This window comes from Panulirus ornatus, chromosome 69 (assembly GCF_036320965.1).
Source record: "Panulirus ornatus isolate Po-2019 chromosome 69, ASM3632096v1, whole genome shotgun sequence".
Taxonomy (NCBI): domain Eukaryota; kingdom Metazoa; phylum Arthropoda; class Malacostraca; order Decapoda; family Palinuridae; genus Panulirus; species Panulirus ornatus.
Window position 1 is genome coordinate 15,968,708 of NC_092292.1, and position 20,896 is coordinate 15,989,603.

Consider the following 20,896-nt stretch of genomic DNA (forward strand, 5'->3'; position numbering starts at 1 on the left):
CAGATTGTAATTCTATGTTCTTCACTGACAAACAAACTCTGTCTTTCAAGTTCTCATATTACTTTCAATGGAGAATGAAGTGAAACACCTCTCTCAAGCATTTATGTTGGGTTAAACTATTTCGTATATTTTTCAACTTGATGTTAATAGATAGATGATTGGCTCTTCAAGCTTTGGGCCTACCAGCTGTCAAGCACCATCAAGTTATAACCACCAACTAAAAAGAATAACAATTCAAACATCTTTAGGTGTTGAATATGATTTAAAAACCACAGATATTGTAAATATTTATGTGGTATAGGATAGATAGAGATTTGCATGGAAACGATAATTTCCGAAAGGTGTACGACGCTCGGGCCGGAGCATCTGGGGACCGTGTTTTCAAAATACAAGTGTTAGTTTGTTGTGAAGTCACGTTTTTATGTAAAATTTGTGATTGTAGGATACTTCAGAGACCATCATGAAGCTTGACGAGCTCTTCGCGAGTGAGGTAAGCGTACTGTCTTCTCCCATAGGCGTTGTGTGTGCTAAATTTCATAGAAAACTGTAACTGAGTAGGTCCCTAGCCGTATCTGCCCTGGGCATGTGTATGTGTTTAGATACATTTAGTTATTTTTGGGGGTGTTAATGTAGTTGAAAAATGTTATTATATGATCTGGCTGGACCTAAAAAGATTGTAGGAGGTGTACGCATACGAAATGATACTTGAAGATAAGTTATAGTTGAAAATATAAGGTAAGTCGGTAGGTTTCATCAATGAAAAGGAAATCGTACTGTCAGTGGCTGTGTTACACTATAATTGGTAAAACTACTCCACCTGTGTTTACACTAAAGAATGTTATGTAAGTTTAGGTTACGTTTCAGTAAAGAAATTTATTTCTTTGTTTATATATATTTGCCCCCCAAAAATGAATATAAAAAGATATTGATAGATCGAACCATTATGATTCCACGAATTAACTGAACCAGTACAAATCCCCAGTATCAGTATTCAGAATTAATTTAATGTTGCAAAACCATGATTTTATTGCTTTTAGTACCTACGTACAAACCTTTGCACCTTTTGGAAAGTACTTTTGAGCTATGTGTACCTTAGAAATATATGCGTGGGTGTTTCTCTTATTTTAGGCTGCTTGGTAACAGTTTTTTGGTTGGAATTATACGTGTTTATAAAGTTGTGATCCCCAATTTTTTGGTGATTTATCATAAAGTAGACATGTGTTCTCAAGGTTTGGGATCTTTGTTCTTCTCTTACAGAGTCCCTATTTTCTCCATAGAGATTTATTTAAGATTGTAATTTTACCTCAGGAGCCCTTGTGTGTCTATTGAGGTAGGTAACTGATAGCATAGAAGGTGATGAGGAATACAGAAAGTTTGAGGTTGATCAATAGTAAATGATAAGTAAATCTTATATAAAGTATTATTATACCCTATAGAAATTTGGAGTGGCATATTAGATATGCAGGGGCGTATCTAGGGGAAATAGATTCTTACAGAGTCCCTATTTTCTCCATAGAGATTTATTTAAGATTGTAGTTTTATCTCAGGAGCCCTTGTGTGTCTTTTAAGGTAGGTAACTGATAGCATAGGTGATGAGGGATACAGAAAGTTTGGGATTAATCAATAGTAAATGATAAGTAAATCTTATAATAATGAAGTATTATTATACCCTATAGAAATTTGAAGTGGCATATTAGATATGCAGGGGCGTATCTAGGGGAAATAGCGTTAGTGGCAAGCACTGAAATTGCACCCCTGGCTTGATTAGAAATGTACTTACGTTGGATGTAATTAAGAGTATGCACAGTTAATTATGAACTGTTGTAGAGTTAGGCCAAACTTGAATTTATATAAACTCTTGTAGACTTAAAGTTACAGACTTATTTGATCAAAATTGTAACGTAGAAGCAGTTATGTAACTGATAATAGCAAGATATTACTATAGTTGAAAAGTGAGTGTCTTATTTATCTCACAAAATCAGACCATTGAAAATGTCAACTGGGTAGCATATGTCAAAAAACAGACCTGTTGAGTGGTCCCCCCCCCCCCCCCCCTTTCAAGTGGTGCCCAGGATACCTGCCTTACCTGCCATACCCTGGATACGCCACTGTAGATATGTCAGTTATATTCCCTTGTTTCGGAGCACATGTACCATTTTTTCATAGTTAGTGGTCAGCGTTATCCATAGTAGGAGTTGGGAGGAAAATTTTGAGAAAACTTTGCCATCACTGATAGTACTTGCCATCTGTTGAAATATGATTGGGAATCTGGTATTTTCAAGGAGATTGTGTTATCTTTATTTATCGCTATTCTGTGGACAATAGCAAATCTTTTTGGAGGGTTGGAAATTCTAACAGGATTAGGATTTCATTGGGAGAGGAAAAGTGAGGTTTATTTATGAATATGAATATTTTTCCGTAGATTCAAGATGAAATGTTTATGATTGTTCACATGATATGTGGAATTTCTTTTGGTTTTCATGTTGGGATATGTTTGTGAATGCTTTAATTATACAAGTTTTGAATTGCATCACTTATTTCACGACCAGAACACATTAGTGAATAGCATTTTAGTGGTGAATGGGTAGATCCAAGATTTTTTCAAAGGCTTCAGAGAACATGAGAACACTGTTGCCCTGAGTTTAGAAAACCTATTTGGACTAATGTTGTGAATGGAACTGAGAGCATCAAGTATATCTCCTTGATCTTTATCCTTCACTGCTTTTCTCTCTCTTTTCCCAGAGGTGCAACGGTGTGGCATTACATTTCATTGCCTAGAAAGTTAGGAATTTGCTTACTTTGCTATTCAGTGGTGGGAGGTAAAGTGCAAGATAAGTTATCTGTTATAGCTTGGCAAGAACTTGCCACTACCTCTTAACTCTTAGAAGACAAGTTATAATCTCACCATAAATAATCAGATCAAAGAAAAGGAAAGGATAACTGACTTTATTTCTTTCAGGTTTTACTTTGGCGATATGTTCGAGCTTTAGCATGCTTGCTGCTTCTTCAAGTGGTGGCACCAATGGCTGTGTGTAACTTATATCACACAGTTATAGCAAAAGGGATCCTAAATCCAGTGACAGTAATCTCAAATCTCCTATCTTCTTGTATCCTGCCAACCAGACTCTTGCATCTTGTGGTTCCTGCAACATGTTTTGTTCTACTGGCACGTGTACACATCAAGTCTTATACTGGTATGTGTGAAATTGTACTGTTATTTTTGAAATTTACATTTTGAGTCATACGAAGTTGAGAGAAGCAAAATATAACTCAAAATTCTACCTAGATGCATCACATGATTTGTAAATGAAAATAAAACTATAAAGGGCAATCATGCTTCCTGTCTCCCAAAAATGATTTTCATCATCAGTATACCTTTGAAGCTTTGGGACATATATCTTTTGAATTTGTCTTTCCACTTGCCACTGTTGGACTCGGATGTTCCATATCCTTTTAATCTTCAGAAAACTCCTTGATTTGTAATAGATTGTATTATTTCATTGTGAATTTTTATCTGATCTTTTTAACAACACATTTCCATTATATGTCTTCTCTAGATCCAAGGAGAGGGCATAAAATGAAAATTTGTTGAAATAGAGTTGATAGAGATGTTCTGTGGAAGGTATTAAGAGTATATGGTGTGAGTTGTAAGTTGCTAGAAGCAGTGAAAAGTTTATATCGAGAATGTTAGGCATGTGTATGAGTAGGAAGAGAAGAAAGTGATTGGTTCTCAGTGAATGTCGGTTCGGGGCAGGGGTGCATGATGTCTCTATGGTTGTTTAATTTGTTTATGAATGGGATGGTTAGGGAGGTGAATGCAAGAGTTTTGGAGAGAGGGGCAAGTATGCAGTCTGCTGTGGATGAGAGGGCTTGGGAAGTGTCATTTGTTGTTCGCTGATGATACAGCGCTGGTGGCTGATTCGGGTGAGAAACTGCAGAAGCTGGAGACTGAGTTTGGTAAAGTGTGTGAAAGAAGAGAGCTGAGAGTAAATGTGAATAAGATAGGTTCAGTAGGGTTGAGGGACAAGTCATGTGAGAGGTAAGTTTGAATGGAGAAAAACTGGTGGAAGTGAAGTGTTTTAGATATCTGGGAGTGGATTGAGCAGAGGATGGAATCATGGAAGCGGAAGTGAGTCACAGGATGGGGGAGGGGGAAGAAGGTTCTGGGAGTTGAAGAATGTGTGGAAGGTGAGAACATTATCTCGGACAGCAAAAATGGGTATGTTTGAAGGAATAGTGGTTCCAACGATGTTATATGGTTGCGAGGCATGGGCTATAGATAGGGTTGTGTGGAGGAGGGTGGATGTGTTGGAAATGAGATGTTTAAGTGTAATTTGTGGTGTGAGGTGGTTTGATCAAGTAACTAATGAAAGGGTAAGAGAGATGTGTGGTAATAAAAAGAGTGTGGTTGAGAGAGCAGAAGAGGGTGTATTGAAATGGTTTGGTCACATGGAGAGAATGAATGAGGAGAGATTGACAAGAGGATATATGTGGCAAAGGTGGAGGGAACGAGGAGGAGTGGAAGACCAAATTGGAGGTGGAAGGATGGAGTGAAAAAGAGTTTGAGTGATCGAGGCCTGAACATACAGGAGGGTGAAAGGCATGCAAGGAATAGAGTGAATTGGAACAATGTGATACACCGAGGTCATCGTGCTGTTAATAGATTGAACCAGGGCATATGAAGCGTCTAGGGTAAACCATGGAAAGTTTTGTGGGGCCTGAATGTGGAAAGGGAGCTGTGGTTTTGGTGCATTACACATGACAGCTAGAGGCTGAGTGTGAATGAATGTGGCCTTTGTTGTCTTTTCCTGGCACTACCTCGCGTGTGCGTGCTGGGGGAGGGGGGGGTGTCATATGAAGTGTGGCGGGGTGGGGACGGGAATGGATGAAGGCAGTAAGTATGAATATGTACATGTGTATATATGTATATAACCGTGTATGTATATGTATGTATACTTTGAAATGTATAGGTATGTATATGTGCATGTGCGGGCGTGAATGTATATACATGTGTGTGTGGGTGGGTTGGGCCATTCTTTCATCTGTTGCCTTTCGCTAATGCGGGAGACAGACAAAGTATAATAATAGATTTATTTTTTTATTATACTTTGTCACTGTCTCCCGCATTAGCGAGTTAGCACAAGGAAACAGACGAAAGAATGGCCCGACCCACCCACATACACATAAATATACATAAACGCCCACACACGCACATATACATACCTATACATTTCAATGTATACATACACAGACATATCCATATATAAACATGCACATATTCATGCATGTTGCCTTCATCCATTCCTGCCACCACCCCGCCACCCATGAAATGACTCCCCCCTCCCCCCGTGTGCGCAAGAGGTAGCGCTAGGAAAGGACAACAAAGGGCACATTCGTCCACACTCAGACTCTAGCTGTCATGTGTGATGCACTGAAACCACAGCTACCTTTCCACATTCAGGCCCCACAAAACTTTCCATGGTTTACCCCAGACGCTTCACATGCCCTGGTTCAGTCCATTGACAGCACATCGACCCCAGTTACCACATCGTTCCAATACACTCTATTCCTTGCATGCCTTTCACCCTCCTGTATGTTCAGGCCCCGATTGCTCAAAATCTTTTTTACTCCGTCCTTCCACCTCCAATTTGGTCTCCCACTTCTCGTTCCCTCCACCTTTGACATATATATTCTCTTTGTCAATCTTTCCTCACTCATTCTCTCCATGTGACAAAACCATTTCAATACACCCTCTTCTCCTCTCTCAACCACACTTTTTATTACCACACATCTCTCTTACCCTTTCATTACTTACTCGATCAAACCACCTCACACCACATATTGTCCTCAAACATCTCACTTCCAACACATCCACCCTCCTCTGCACAACCCTATCTATCGCCCATGCTTCACAACCATATAACATTGTTAAAACCACTATTCCTACAACATACCCATTTTTGCTTTCCGAGATAACGTTCTTGCCTTCCACACATTCTTCAACGCTCCCAGAATCTTTGCGCCCTCCCCCACCATGTGACTCACTTCCACTTCCATGTTTCCATTTGCTGCCGAATCCAATCCCAGATATCTAAAACACTTTTTCCTCCAGTTTTTCTCCATTCAAACTTACCTGCCCCTCAGGTTCTCCCTCAACCCTACTGAACTTAATAACCTTGCTCTTATTCACATTTACTCTCAGCTGTCTTCTTTCAAACACTTTACCAAACTCAGTCACCAATTTCTGCTGTTTCTCACCCGAATCAGCCACCAGCACTGTATCATCAGTGAACAACGACTGACTCACTTCCCAAGCCCTCTCATCCCAACAGCTTGCATACTTGCCCCTCTCTTCAAAACTCTCGCATTTACCTCCCTAACAACCCAATCCACAAACAAATTAAACAACGATGGAGACATCACGCACCTCTGCCGCAAACTGACATTCACTTGGAACCAATCACTTTCCTCTTTCTACTCATACACACGCCTTACATCCTCAATAAAAGCTTTTCACTGCTTCCAGCAACTTGCCTCCCACACCATATACTCTTAATACCTTCTGCAGAGCATTTCTATCAACTCTGTATCATCTGCCCTCTCCAGATCCATAAATGCTACATAGAAATCCTTCTGCTTTTCTCACATACATTCTTCAAAGCAAACACCTGATCCACACATCCTGTACCACTCCTGAAACCACACTGCTCCTCCCCAGTCTGATGCTGTGTACATGCCTTGACCCTCTCAACCAATTCCCTCCCATATAATTTCCCAGGAATACTCAACAAACTTAAACCTCTGTAATTTGAACACTCACCTTTATCCCCTTTGCCTTTATACAGTGGCACTATACATGCATTCCGCCAATCCTCAGGCACTTCACCATGAACCATACATATATTGAATATCCTCACCAACCAGTCAGTAACACAGTCACCCATTTTTAGATAAATTCCACATCAATACCATCCAAACCCTGCAGCCTTGCCGGCTTTCATCGTCTGCAAAGCTTTCACTACCTCTTCTCTGTTTAGAAAATCATTCTCCCTGACCCTCTCACTTTGCACACTATCTCGACCAAAACACCCTATATCTGCCACTCTATCATCAGACAAATTCAACAAACCTTCAAAATACTCACTCCACGTCCCTCTCACTTCACCACTACTTTTTATTACCTCCCCAGTTGCCCCCTCCACCGATGTTCCCATTTGTTCTCTTGTCTTATGCACTTTATTTACCTCCTTCCAGAACATCTTTTTATTATTATTCTATTTATTATACTTTGTCGCTGTCTCCTGCGTTAGTGAGGTAGCGCACAGAAAGAGATGAAAGAATAGCCCAACCCACCCATTTACACATGTTTATACATACGCATCCACATGTGCACATATACATACCTATACATTTCAATGTATGAATATATATACATACACAGGCATATACATATATACACATGTACATAATTCATACTTGTTGCCTTTATTCATTCTGTCACCACCCCACCACACATGAAATGACAACCCCCTCTCCCCCGCATGCGCACGAGGTAACGCTAGGAAAAGACGACAAAAGCCACATTCATTCACACTCAGTCTCTAGCTGTCATGTGTAATGCACCAAAACCACAGCTCCCTTTCCACATCCAGGCCCCACAAAACTTTTCATGGCTTACCCCAGACTCTTCACATGCCCTGGTTCAATCCACTGACAGCACGTTGACCCAGGTATACCACATCATTCCAATTCACTCTATTCCTTGCACGCCTTTTACCCTCCTGCATGTTCAGGCCCCGTTTGCTCAAAATCTGTTTCACTCCATCTTTCCATCTCCAATTTGGTCTCCCACTTTTCCTTGATCCCTCCACCTATGACACATATCCTCTTTGTCAATCTTTCCTCACTCATTCTCTCCACGTGACCAAACCATTTCAAAACACCCTCTTCTGCTCTCTCAACCACACTCTTTTTTATTACCACACACCTCTTTTACCCTTTCATTACTTACTCATTGAAACCACCCCACACCGCATAGTGTCCTCAAACATCTCATTTCCAACACATCCACCCTCCTCTGCACAACTCTATCTATAGCCCACACCTCGCAACCATATAACATTGTTGGAACCACTATTCCTTCAAACATACCCATTTTTACTTTCTGAGATTACGTTCTCGCCTTCCACACATTCTTCAACGCTGCCAGAACTTTCGCCCCCTCCCCCACCCTGTGACTCACTTCTGCTTCCATCTTTTTATTCTCTCTAAAATTTGATGATTCACCCCAACTCTTATTTGCCCTCTTTTTCACCTCTTGCACGTATCTCTTGACCTCTTGCCTCTTTCTTTTATATATCTCCCATAATAAATATAAGAAATATTTCCATAATATCTTTATTCAATCTTTTGTGATGTTATGGTCAAAATTATTTGATTTTTCAGTAAGTGCATGGGTGCCCATTAATCGTTGGGAGAAATGGCGACGTTTACTTTCATTGACGGTGATGATCAGAAGTGGGCTGATTATGTTAGCTTGTGCTTTATTAGCCAACTTTTATACATCACTTGCACATCCTGACTTTCCCTTCCTTGTGATACCGTGTGAACCTGGGTAAGTAAAGGGTATCGTTTTTCATTAGGAGAGAGTTTGTTGCATTAGAAGTGTTAAGGCATATTTTTCACCATCTTTATTGGTAGGATCTGTTAAAATCCCAGTTGACTGACAAGCATTAGGAAGACCTACAAAATTTTTGTCACCTTCTGTCTTGTAATTAGCATATGGATATATGCTGTCCATGGAGAGATTAATGTCTGTTTTATAGATTCATTTTTCTGAAAGTAATCAAGTTAGTACCATTTCTTTTATAACATCAGTTCCATATCACTAATAAATTTCATCAATGAGGTGCAGTTTGACCTTGCTGAAAGGAAAATATAAGATTTAGCACATATGAACTTTGCAAGTAGACTCCCTTTAGTCACAGTGGTTGTTTACTTTGTTGTTCATTGAATATGTACAGAGGTATATTTGGGCAGAGGTCAGTAGATACTGGTAATTATTACTGCAAGTCACTTCAAAGTAGATATTCAAATTATTTTTTTATTTTTATTATTATTGTTATACTTGATCACCATTTCCCACATCAGTGACTTATTCACATGTAGTTAAAACAAGCTTGCATGTTAATATTCTAAAGATTTTAATGTTCACATCACAGAACAAATACTCTTATGATTTCCTTTTCAAAGAATTGGAATATATTAGGCCTCAAAATAAGTGGGTCCTTTTTTGTGTCATCTGTATAGTATGTTTGATGCTTAGGGTTTGCTTTGTTTATCTGTCCAGCATCAGGAGTCTCACTCTCCTTCAAATTTACCTTCATCATAACTTAGTCCTAATCAGTTACTCCTGAGGCTTTGCTCAGTTTTTTCCAATCCTAACCAGGTACTTTTGAGGCTTTATTCAGATATTTCCAGCAGATATTGAATTGAATGGCATATGAGCCATTACTTGATTGTGCCCACATTATGCCCCTTATAAAAAGGTTTGTACTGGAACCTAACCTGGCTCACAGCATGAGAATTATTTTTCTTTTATCCATGGAACTTGATGCAGGTGATTATGATATCCAAAAAATTCTTTTGTCTTTTCATATCACGTTCACAGTAACTGCAGTGCACTGCAAGCTCCTCGGATGTTCTTTGTAACATCCGCCTATTTATGTTATTCCATATTCTGTGAATGTTTTCTTTTCCAGGGACATCATGTGTTACAAACGCAAGTCTGTGATCATCTTTATGGGTGCTTACATAGGTTATCGCTATGCTTATAGATACTTCATGGCAAATGGTAATCTGGTTATACCAGCTCCTGCTCATCCAAGGAAGCTGCAGTTGATCAAAGCCTGCCTGAGTCTTCGGAGCATGAGGGAAGCTTGTGATACTCATGGAGCTAGCAGACTGTCATTTCTTTCAGCTATCTGTGTTTATATGGTGATTAGTAAGTATCATAAAGTGTCTTGCTGCATTGTTTTTGTCTGGATATGTTTTTGTAATATAGCTTTTTCATTGGTATGGTTACCTGTATCATACTCATTGCTCATAAGGTTTTTCATGCATTCAAAATTTCTAAGCCTTAGGAAGATAATACGATACATTTGTGAGTAATATGCTGTCAGTGGACTGAAGGCATGTGGTTTTGATGCATTACACATGACAGCAAGAGACTGAGTGTGAATGAATGTGGCCTTTTTTTTCTTGTCTTTTTTCCTGGCGCAACCTTGCTGATGCTGGGGGTGGCGATGCTGTTTCCTGTGGGGTGGGATGGCACTGGGAATGGATGGAGAGTATGAATATGTATATGGGTATATATATATATATATATATGGATTTGTATGTTGCATTTATGGATCTGAAGAAGGCATATGATAGGGTTGATAGAGATGCTTTGTGGAAGGTCTTGAGAGTATATGGTGTGGGAGGTAAGCTGCTAGAAGCAGTGAAAAGTTTTTACTAAGGATGTAAGGCATGTGAATGAGCAGGAAGAGAGGAGATTGATTGGTTTCCAGTAAAGGTCAGTCTGCATCAGGAGTGTGTGATGTCCCCATGGTTGTTTGATTTGCATATGGATGGGGTGGTTAGGGAGGTAAATGCAAGAGTTTTAGGGATAGGGGCGAGTATGCAGTCTGTTGGGGATGAGATGCCTGGGAAGTGTCAGTTGTTGTTCACCAATGATACAGCTCTAGTGGCTGATTCGAGTTAGAAACTGTAGAAGTTGGTGACTGAGTTTGGAAAAGTGTGTGAAAGGAGAAAGTTGCGAGTAAATGTGAATAAGAGCAAGGTTATTAGGTTCAGTAGGGTTAAGGGACAACTTAATTGGGATGAAAGTTTGAATGGAGAAAAACTGGAAGTGAAGTGTTTTAGATATCTGGGAGTGGACTTAGCAGTGAATGAAACCATGGAAGCAGGACAACAAATGCCACATTCGTTCACACTCAGTCTCTAGCTGTCATGTATAATGCACTGAAACCACAGCTCCCTTTCCACATCCAGGCCCCACAAAACTTTCCACGGTTTACCCCAGACACTTCACATGCCCTGGTTCAATCCATTGACAGCACATCGACCCCGGTATACCTCATCATTCCAATTCACTCTATTCCTTGCACGCCTTTCACCCTCCTGTATGTTCAGGCCCCGATTGCTCAAAATCTTTTTCAATCCATCTTTCCACCTCCAATTTGGTCTCCCACTTCTCCTCGTTCCCTCCACCTCTGACACATATTTCCTCTTTGTCAATCTCTCCTCATTCATTCTTTCCATGTGACCAAACCATTTCAAAACACCCTCTTCTGCTCTCTCAACCACACTCTTTTTATTACCACACATCTCTCTTACCCTTTCATTACTTGATCAAACCACCTCACACCACATATTGTCCTCAAACATTTCATTTCCAACACATTCACCCTCCTCCGCATAACTCTGTCTATAGCCCACGCCTCGCAACCATATAACATTGTTGGAACCACTATTCCTTCGAACATACCCATTTTGGATTCCTGATATGTGTATGTACATATATGGGCATGTATGTATATATATATATATATGTGTGTGGATGGGGCTTTCTTCGTGTTTCCTGGTGCTACGTCGCTGACGTGGGAATTGGCGATCATGATAAGCATATGAATAAATCTGAGTAACCATATTATGGAAATTTCTGTTTTATTATTCCTAGGAAGACGAATTGACATGTAACTTAGAATAACTACTGTGGTAATTGTTGGGGTTTTTATTTGGCAGGTATAGCTGTAAGTCTGTGTAACGATGGACTGTGGCAAGACTGGCTGGTGATATTTGATTTAACATTAATGATGATGACCCTGCTAGCCACCGTCCTTTTAGCCATTACTCTCTCCCTCTTCTCACAAGTTTTCCATATTTTTATAACAGAGGTTAGTAAAAGTTTAGTGTCATTAAATATACGTATTCTCTTGGGTGATATTGCTTTACTGTAAAAAACATGCTGAATAATGAGTAATGATCTCTTTTGTTCTCTTTTGAACCCTTGTAATGGGAGTGTCCATGAAAAAACAGAAAAGATCATAATATTACCTGCAATTTCTAGTATTTTGTGAAAACCAGAAATTATCTTGAAGACCTCAGTATAAGGACTATTTTTGATGCTGAATTCAAATCTAGGTTGAAATATATGTTAGGGACATTAAGGCATGTAAATAAGTGATTCATGGTTATTCTTTTAGAATATTCTGTGATTATTCGGGTGATATTTATTGAGTATCTATTGGCCTGGGGAAGCATTATGAGATATTTTCAGTTATTTTTTCAAGTTTAGAAGCATTTCATTTTGTCATATTTCAGTTTTAAGACAAAAACATTATTTTTTCACTCCATCCTTCCACCTCTAATTTGGTCTTATGCTTCTCCTTGTTCCCTCCACCTCTGGTACATATATCCTCCTTGTTAATCTTTCCTCACTCATATATGGAGAGAATGAGTGAGGAAAGGTTGACAAAGAGGATATATGTCTCAGAGGTGGAGGGAACAAGAGAAGCAGGAGATCAAATTAGAGGTGGAAGTATGGAGTGAAAAAGATTTTGAATGATTAGGGCCTGAACATACAGGAGGGTGAGAGGCATGCAAGGAATAGAGGGAATTGGAACGATGTGATATACTGGGGTCAGTGTGATGCCAATGGACTGAACCAGGGCATGTGAAACGTATGGCGTAAACCATGGAAAGGTCTGTGGGGCCTGGATGTGGATAGGGAGCTGTGGTTTCGGTGCATTACACGTAACAGCCAGAGACTGAGTGTGAATGAATAAGGCCTTTTTTTGTCTAATTTCCTGGTGCTACTGTGCTGTAGTGGGGGGCAGCAAATGCTGTTTCCTGTGGGGCAGGGTGGTGCCAGGAATGGATTGAAGACAAGAAAGTATGAATATGTGCATGTGTATATGTGTGTGTATATGTATGTACATGTGTATATGTTGATTTATATGTGTTGGCAGTTGACATGCTGTCAGTGGATTGAATCAGGGCATGTGAAGCGTCTGGTGTAAACCATGGAAAGTTGTGTGGGGCCTGGCTGTGGAAAGGGAGCTGTGGTTTCAGGCATTATTGCATGACAGCTAGAGACTGAGTGTGAACGAATGGGGCCTTTGTTGTCTTTTCCTAGCGCTACCTCGCACACATGAGGGGGGAGGGGGATGGTATTCCATGTGTGGCTAGGTGGCGATGGGAATGAATAAAGGCAGACAGTGTGAATTGTGTGCATGGGTATGTATGTATGTGTCTGTGTGTGTATATATATGTGTACATTGAGATGTATAGGTATGTATATTTGCATGTGTGGATGTGTATGTATATTCATGTGGATAGGGGTGGGTTGGGTCATTTCTTTCGTCTGTTTCCTTGCGCTACCTCGCAAACGCGGGAGACAGCGACAAAGCAAAATATATAAATATAAGTATAATATGTGTATGGGTGTTTGTGTATATTGATTTAATAATTTGGCTGTTTCTTCACAAATTTCAGGTAGGTTAGTCATTAGCAATAAATCTATAGAATAAGAGAAGTGTTATCAGCCATTTTTTTTTCAGCTCATAAGCTTTATGTGTGTTTAGTTATCTAGGCAGAGAGAATAAGGACCAGGTGCTTGCTACTCTTATTTTGATAGGCTGTGCGTGGCTGACTTTGTGTTATATAGTTATTGTGAATGGTATATATTTTGGAGTAACTTGGATTTTTGTTTGGGTCCGTGTGCTTTGACAAAGCATGATAGTGTAAGGTGTATCCCTTCGAAGACTCCATCACTCCAGTTAATTTTTTTTCCATCGTTTTACTCTTCCTCTCTTTTTACTCTTATTTTTTCATATTAATCCAAAAGCTTGTTTTGTGGATTGTAAGACAAGACTAGGAATAAAAGATAGTATTTCTTTGTTTGTAACCTTAGAACCCCCTTTATGAATTTTTTAAATGTTTGGTAGGGTAGGCTCCTTTTGGGTGAAAAGGCCCTTTGTGATGCTGCGTCCTTTTCTGTCCACGTATGATGGTCCTTATAAATGGTTCATTCTTGCCCCTTGGATTGTGCGACCACCTCTTTCATCATGTTGTAATTTCATATATCGGTGGAATGTTCTGAGATATAAAGTGATGAATATTGATGACTGTAGAATTAATTTAATTTGTTTGATGGGTCTTCAAAGCCACATATATAGTAACTGATCTTTTTCTAAACTTTCTTTTTCCATTCGACAGGTATGTCTTCATTACTACTATATTTTTTCATGGGTTGTGAAATTTGTTCCTTCTCATTTCAGCCAATTGAGGTACCAGTTGCCTCTGTGGATGACGGTAATCCTGAAGCAGATGGAGATTCATGGAGGCTATGTAATGCCCTCAGTTCAAGTGGCCTCCTTCAACTTTTAGCATTTTATGATCTCAAGTCACTAGCATCTTCAGATCCTAGGAACTTTGCAAGACGTTCTCAAGTTTTTGCCATCAGTCAGCCAGGTCCTTACCTTTTTTTTTTTCTTGATCAAGTCTATGCACACATTTCATATAAACATATGACTACCATCTTTCCTTTGAAGATGATCAAGCTTTGCAGGAAGTATGTATGTATATATGATGTGATTTATTGTTTAACTCCAGAACCCCTTTTTTGGGTTCCTACAGCTTCAAAGCTGTGTTCCAATAAGGAACATGGAAGTGATAGACTCCTCTGAAATGAGAAGTTTTATGACAAAACTTTACTTCATTTCATTCATTGTTGACTTTTCACTTGCGGTGTAACTACATACACATTGAATTAGGAAACACTGTATATATGTACCTTATTGTCATGCCCCAGTGGTCCTTCTGTATAAGTTTGTTTGCTTTATCTAGAGGAGGGGATGGCTGAACAAGCAAGGTATGAATGAATTGGAGCAGTGGGTATACGTGGTGTTGTACTGTCAGTGGGCTCATGAAGTGCTCAAGGGAAACCAAAGAAAGGTCTGTGGAGCTTGGCAGTGGATAGGGGGTTTGGTTTAGGTGCACTGTACTCTCCGCCTAGGTATTGAAGGGTTAGCTACAATTGTATAGTGAGCCAGCACTTGACTGGTTGTCAAGTTGCATTCCTCTGACCCTGGTAGTTGTCTTTCCTTTTTGCCTCGCCCACACATGGACTACTGGCTTTCTGTCTACAAAGACACAATCTCTCCTTGTTACACATAACACTCAACAGCACTTAACTCTTACAGCTCATTCTTCTTTACTCTAGATTTTTTTGCGGTGAGCACTGTGTGCTTGCTCTGTCTTTTGGCCAGGTGGTAGGAGCAGTAGATAGCTGTAGTAGGTAGGAGCATTTAGGCAGGAGCATTAGGTAGAAACATCTGGTAAAAGTAGTAAGCAGGAGCATTAAGTAGATACATTGGTAGTATTAGTAGTACTCAGAAGGAATATTAGGTAGGAGCCTCTTCAGACACTGCGCTAAAGTTGCCCTCTGCCGGTAGCCTCTTAAGGGTGAGGCACTAAAGGCTAAGAAGCAGCACTGGAGTGCACTAGTTATGGAGACTCTATTGCCATGGCCACCTCCTTGAAGGAGTTCTAGTTGGAACATGCATCAGAGATATAGATAGATAGATGGAAACTTCCTAAGGGTATTTAATTTGAGTTGAATGTAGTGCTGTTTTTGAGAAAAAGCACATGCTTTGCACTATATACATTGTAGCGTGTTTTACCTTCCAGGTGGCCATCCTCGGAACTGGTTAGGTATCATAAACCCATCCCTAAACCTGATTCGTAGATTCTGTGAACGGCTTCGACGACATAACTGCCCTGCAGATCTCCCAAAAGTCCCTCTACCATCAGAAACCATGACTGCTTCAACTGATGTCAACAAAAATGAGGTTGCTAAGCCACCACCTGTTCCATTGAAGGAAAGGGTAACCAAGGTATCTAGGATATTGCTGTTTCCCTGCTTCTCATCACAGAAAGTGTTTTTTAAAAAACACCCTTGAAGTTTTTGGTATTATTTGAGACTGATAACAATAAGTGTTTCAAATTTCATAGACAGACAGGCAAGTTGAAATAAAATACTATTTGCACTTATTCAAAATACAGAAGTCCAGATTTTGGTAGTTTTGCAACCACCAAGTATTCTATAGGTTAGCTGCATGTAGATGACATAAAGAGAAGATTGCGTATTCTCAAGTTTCACAAGTGGATGGTATTTTCACCATCTAAGGCCATTTTGCCCATTCGGTGTCAGAAATGTCTTGATCAGCAGAGAGGCAACTTAGCTGCTGCTAACACAAAGACTGCGGATAACAAGTTTTTAGTTGTGTCTTGATTTTATACAGCTGGACTAAACATTATTTGTCATTACCCTCCCAAGCTTAGTGTTGTTGTACCTGCTGCTATGACATGGTCGATTTGAACAATTATGGTGCCTTGGGCAAACCAAGGTGAATGCACCCTAATGCTTTGATTGGGTAGATTTTATTGAAAAAACTATAGAATTTGTGAATTGACTTCAAGTTTCAGCTGAGCTGGTTAATTTAGATCACGCATCAGCTGTGAGTCACAAGTTCATGTAGACCTTACACAGATATAGCCATATTTCACAGCATTATGGAACTTGTTCTTCCCCTTCTCTGTTCATATTTTTTAACATCTGATTCTTAATTAATGTTTTTCATCTTCCAGTTTGTACTTGGCTTGAAACGGTATCCATTCTTTGGATATTTTTTATCTGACCTACCAGATGCCACCAATCGAAGTATCTTTGCTGAAGCGTTACCTGTCATATGGGCTGTTCAGGGTAAGTAAAGATATTGGATTAATAGTATTTATTGTTTAGAGTAGGATGTATGTTTAAGAAGGGAAGGGGGAGATCGGGAAGGTTGTGGAAGAATGGAATGGAAGGGGCTTTAGGGTATTAGGGGTCTGATCACTTTAGAGGGTGAGAAGCATATATGTATTAGAATTAATTGGAGTGGTATTGGTAAACCATAGAATAGCCTGTAGGGTCTGGCTGTAGATGACAGACTGTTTTCAGTACAGGATACATGACAGCTAGAGTGGATGTATACAAATGGAGCTGCTGTTTGTTTGTTCTTCACGCTCCCTCATTAAGGTTGGAGAAGCAATTGTGTATAAAACAAAGCTTGTTGAGTACTTTGTGCCTGATTGCTTTCAGTAACTAAATTTTTTGTTTTAGCTCTCGGGGACCTAGTTGCAGCATCCTTCACAGAAGACAAGTATGGTGTGGTGCAGAAAAATATACCAGATGTTCTGATGGCCTTCACACAACTACAAAAGGTATATCATTATAACTAAAGAGAAGATATTCCTTGAAGAGTTTCTGCTTACCACTGTGTTTCTGCCAGACACATAACAGATTCATTCATCTTATTTTTTTCTTATAATTGCGCTCTAAATCTTTAATGAATCAAGAAAATGTAATGAAGGTGTCAGGAAGGACAGTTGTGCCTACAAGTGTGAAGTAATTATGCATGAAAAGGGGGAGTTACAGAATACACATGGCTATAGTTTAATTTTATCTGTATCTCTGATTCCCACCTGGAACTCCCTCAAGGGTGTGGCCACTGCAATGAGATGGAGAAATTGTATAAGGTGCAGTATTTTTTTATTCATTATCACAGGACCTCTTTCTGAGAAAGACCCCTGGTGTTATCCAGGATATCTTAAGAGAGACTCCTACAATTCTAGGCTGTGCTACTCCCAGCGGAAGGGAAGTGTGGATTCCTTTGGGGTGAAAAGATCTCTTATGAGACTTTATTCCCAGTGATACAGCCTTTTCAAGGTTAACTTTTCAGTCTTGGTGTAACCTTATGCAAGCAGATATATAAATGTGTTAGGCTGTAAAGATGCTAGGTTTGAAGTCTGTTAGTAGAATCTATCTTGTTTATTTCCAAAGAAAAAAAAATCAAAACAGTGAAGTAGGTTTTAATTATTTTTTTTTTACCCCAGAATATATGTTTTATTTTTTGCTTTGTGCAGGTGGTTGACAGTTTGAGCCGTGTAACAATAGCAAGGAGAGCAGGCACAGGAGAGAGTGTACCAACTGAGCTGCAGCTGAGAAAAGCACTTCGATCAGCTGTTAGATCTGCATTGTATATAATCACTACCACCTTTGGAACAACTGTCCTGTAAGTTAATAGACATTACATTTTATTTCTAGGGATAGGGGTGAGGGAAAACTATCCTCATATATCCATGTTCCCTACACTTCCAAGATATACACCCTCTTAGTCATTCTCACTCATTCTTTCTATATGTCCATACCATTTCAGCATGACCTGCTTATCTCTGTCAGTTATACTCAGCTTATTACCACACGTCTCTCTTACACAGTCATTCATTACACAATCAACCCAATTCACTCTACATAGTGTTCTTGGACATTTCATTTTCATCATGTCCACCCTCTTCCATACTTTTGCATATAGGGACCAAGACATGGACCCATATATCTGTCTGGACTGACATACTATAAACCACCTTTTTTGCCATCATTGCACCTAGGACCTTTGCTAAGTCTGGGAGGATGGGTGATGTAAGAATTGCAGCCATATTTAGATTGTATGGGGTCCTTGATGTGACTGAAAATTGAAAAGCTGGAAACAGAAAAGCTTGTCAGGTTCACTGAAAGAGGAATATATTTTAGGGAAACTTATTATAAGAAAAACATACATAAGTATACTTGAGGTCAATGAGGTTAGGGATCACCAGGCATTAATGGATTATCTACTAATTGATTGTTGTACAGAAGAAAGGCTTTTAGATCTGAAACTGCTTAGAAGGATGACAGAGTGAATTCTTATTTTTTTATGGAGGTGCCTGTGAAAGTTGGTGATGGGTTGAGAAGAGGTATTAACTTAAAAATTATTTATTCTTCAGAGAGATGCAGGTATCATCTGAATGCCAGGGTAAACTGCGATCTTACTTGGAGTTCAAAGAAGGTTGAAACTACAAGGTGAACAAGAAGGAAAAAGCATCACTGTGATTGTAAGTGTAAGTAAAAAGATTTCTGAACAGCTTGCTCACTTATGGTTCCATATGACCTCATTTAGGATGGTTGTAGGCTGAAACCTAGGGTCGGAAACCCCATTAATATGAATGATAGATGAAGCCTGATATGCTAATACTTCAAAATATTTTTATAGACTTTTTTTTGGATAGAAAAAGGAAATTCAGATGATTCATTTCTTGTATAGAGTGCTAAGATTTTTATTGATGAATGGATTAATTTTATGATATGACTGAATTCCACAATTGTATATAAAATGATGTATATATAACTTGCAGTCCAGACTGTTATGAAATACTTCTCATTGAATTCAGTAAGTTGTCTATTTGTATTATTAGACAAGTTTAGTTATGTTTGATTAGAAAACAACTAGGCATGAGTGTTAAAACAGCAGTAATTGTTTGAGAATTAAAAGGCTTTTGTATTTGTTATATATTAGTTAGGCTTTGGAGTGATGTGCTATACAAGGGGCAATGTGCTGTCAGTATCCTGAACCAGAGTAGACAAAGCGGTCTAGGGAGACCACAGATTTGTCTGTGAGTTTCTGCAGTGGATAGAGTGCTCTGGTTTCAGTCAATTATACATAACAGCCAAAGAATGGATGCAGTTAAAGGAGGCCATTCCTTTTCTGTACCTAGCACTGCCTCACTGATGTGGGAAACAGTGAACATGTTTGAAAAAAGAATACTTTTTTGTAGAAGTATACTGAGATCATTTGTTATTGCTTGAAAGGCATTGGCCTTACTTATTTCAAAATTCTCTTTAAGTCTGATTGGCAAAAACAAATTTGAGTATGATATATTTCGTATGTGCCCATGTTGTAGTGACCTGTATTTTAGAGATAAATTATTTTTCTGAAGCTATCCTTATGATATATGGTTCAAATACACATCTGTTGCTGCTCTAAGTTGAAAATTTAGTACATAACAGAATGCAAGGAACGTGTTTTGAGAATCTAAATGAAAGTAAAGAATATCAAAATTTTCACTGCTATGTTATTCATAGTTGGTGATTGTTGTCATTCAGATTGATATTTTGTTTTGCTTGTTAGGATTCTACAACAAGTAATTAGAAATGCATAAATTTCAAGCTATGGGGCAAGCTTTGATGAGGATTTCCAACATATTTTCAAAGTGGTTCAGAAAATTATTTATCATAGTTTGTTTATACCTTGCATATTCTGCTTAAGGTACTAAAGATTCTTATTCCTGTTATTTGAAGAACTAACATGGAGTGTATCTGTGAATGATGTACAGTGTGATCTTAGAGAGGAGGAATATACCGGTAAGAGCAAGGAGTTGTGTGGCATGGATTTTTGTCATTTTCCCCTTGAAAGTAATTCATTAACATTTTTAAGTTTCACTCCTGTGTCCAAAGTTGCTGTCTTTTCTTTCTGCATTACCCACATGAGGACTACAGGCTTTCTCTCCACACACATACAATATCTCATTGTCACACATAACACATATCAACACTCAAACAACTCATTCTTTGCAACTCTAGATTTCCCAGTTGTGAGCGCTATGTGTTAGCCCTGCCTTTTGGCGAAATGATAGAAGCAATAGATAGTAGGAGTAGTTATGGATGTTAGGTGGAAGTAGTAGGTAGGAGCATTAGCTTGGAGTCTTAGGTAGTAGTAGTTTGTTGGAACATTAGGTGGACACATTAGGTAGTAGTAATTGGAAGGAACATCAGACTGAGGCACTAATGACCGAGAAGCTGCATTGGAGTGCACTGGTTACAGAGGCTCTTTTGCTGTGGCCACCCCCTTGAGGGAGTTTCCAAACGGATTCGGTGTCATAGATGTAGATAGATAGACATTAACATTATTCA

General features: G+C 39.2%; 1 protein-coding gene across 1 annotated transcript; it reads left to right on the plus strand.

The window, feature by feature from the left end:
* The first annotated feature begins 345 nt into the window (after positions 1-345).
* Positions 346-20,360, plus strand: Ndc1 (Nuclear division cycle 1). The gene is made up of 11 exons (XM_071660066.1): positions 346-490; positions 2,960-3,194; positions 8,446-8,614; positions 9,762-10,003; positions 11,809-11,960; positions 14,346-14,538; positions 15,757-15,962; positions 16,717-16,831; positions 17,231-17,331; positions 18,034-18,182; positions 18,934-20,360. Exons 1-11 carry the CDS (start codon positions 461-463, stop codon positions 18,998-19,000), a joined length of 1,659 nt encoding a protein of 552 aa, XP_071516167.1. The 5' UTR covers positions 346-460; the 3' UTR covers positions 19,001-20,360.
* Positions 20,361-20,896: the final 536 nt, after the last annotated feature.

Coding starts and splice junctions, on each gene's coding strand:
- Ndc1 (XM_071660066.1), top strand. CDS start 461: ATGAAGCTTGACGAGCTCTTCGCGAGTGAG. Junction 11,961..14,345: donor TCCATATTTTTATAACAGAG/GTTAGTAAAAGT, acceptor TTCTCATTTCAG/CCAATTGAGGTACCAGTTGC. Junction 14,539..15,756: donor TTTTGCCATCAGTCAGCCAG/GTCCTTACCTTT, acceptor TTTACCTTCCAG/GTGGCCATCCTCGGAACTGG.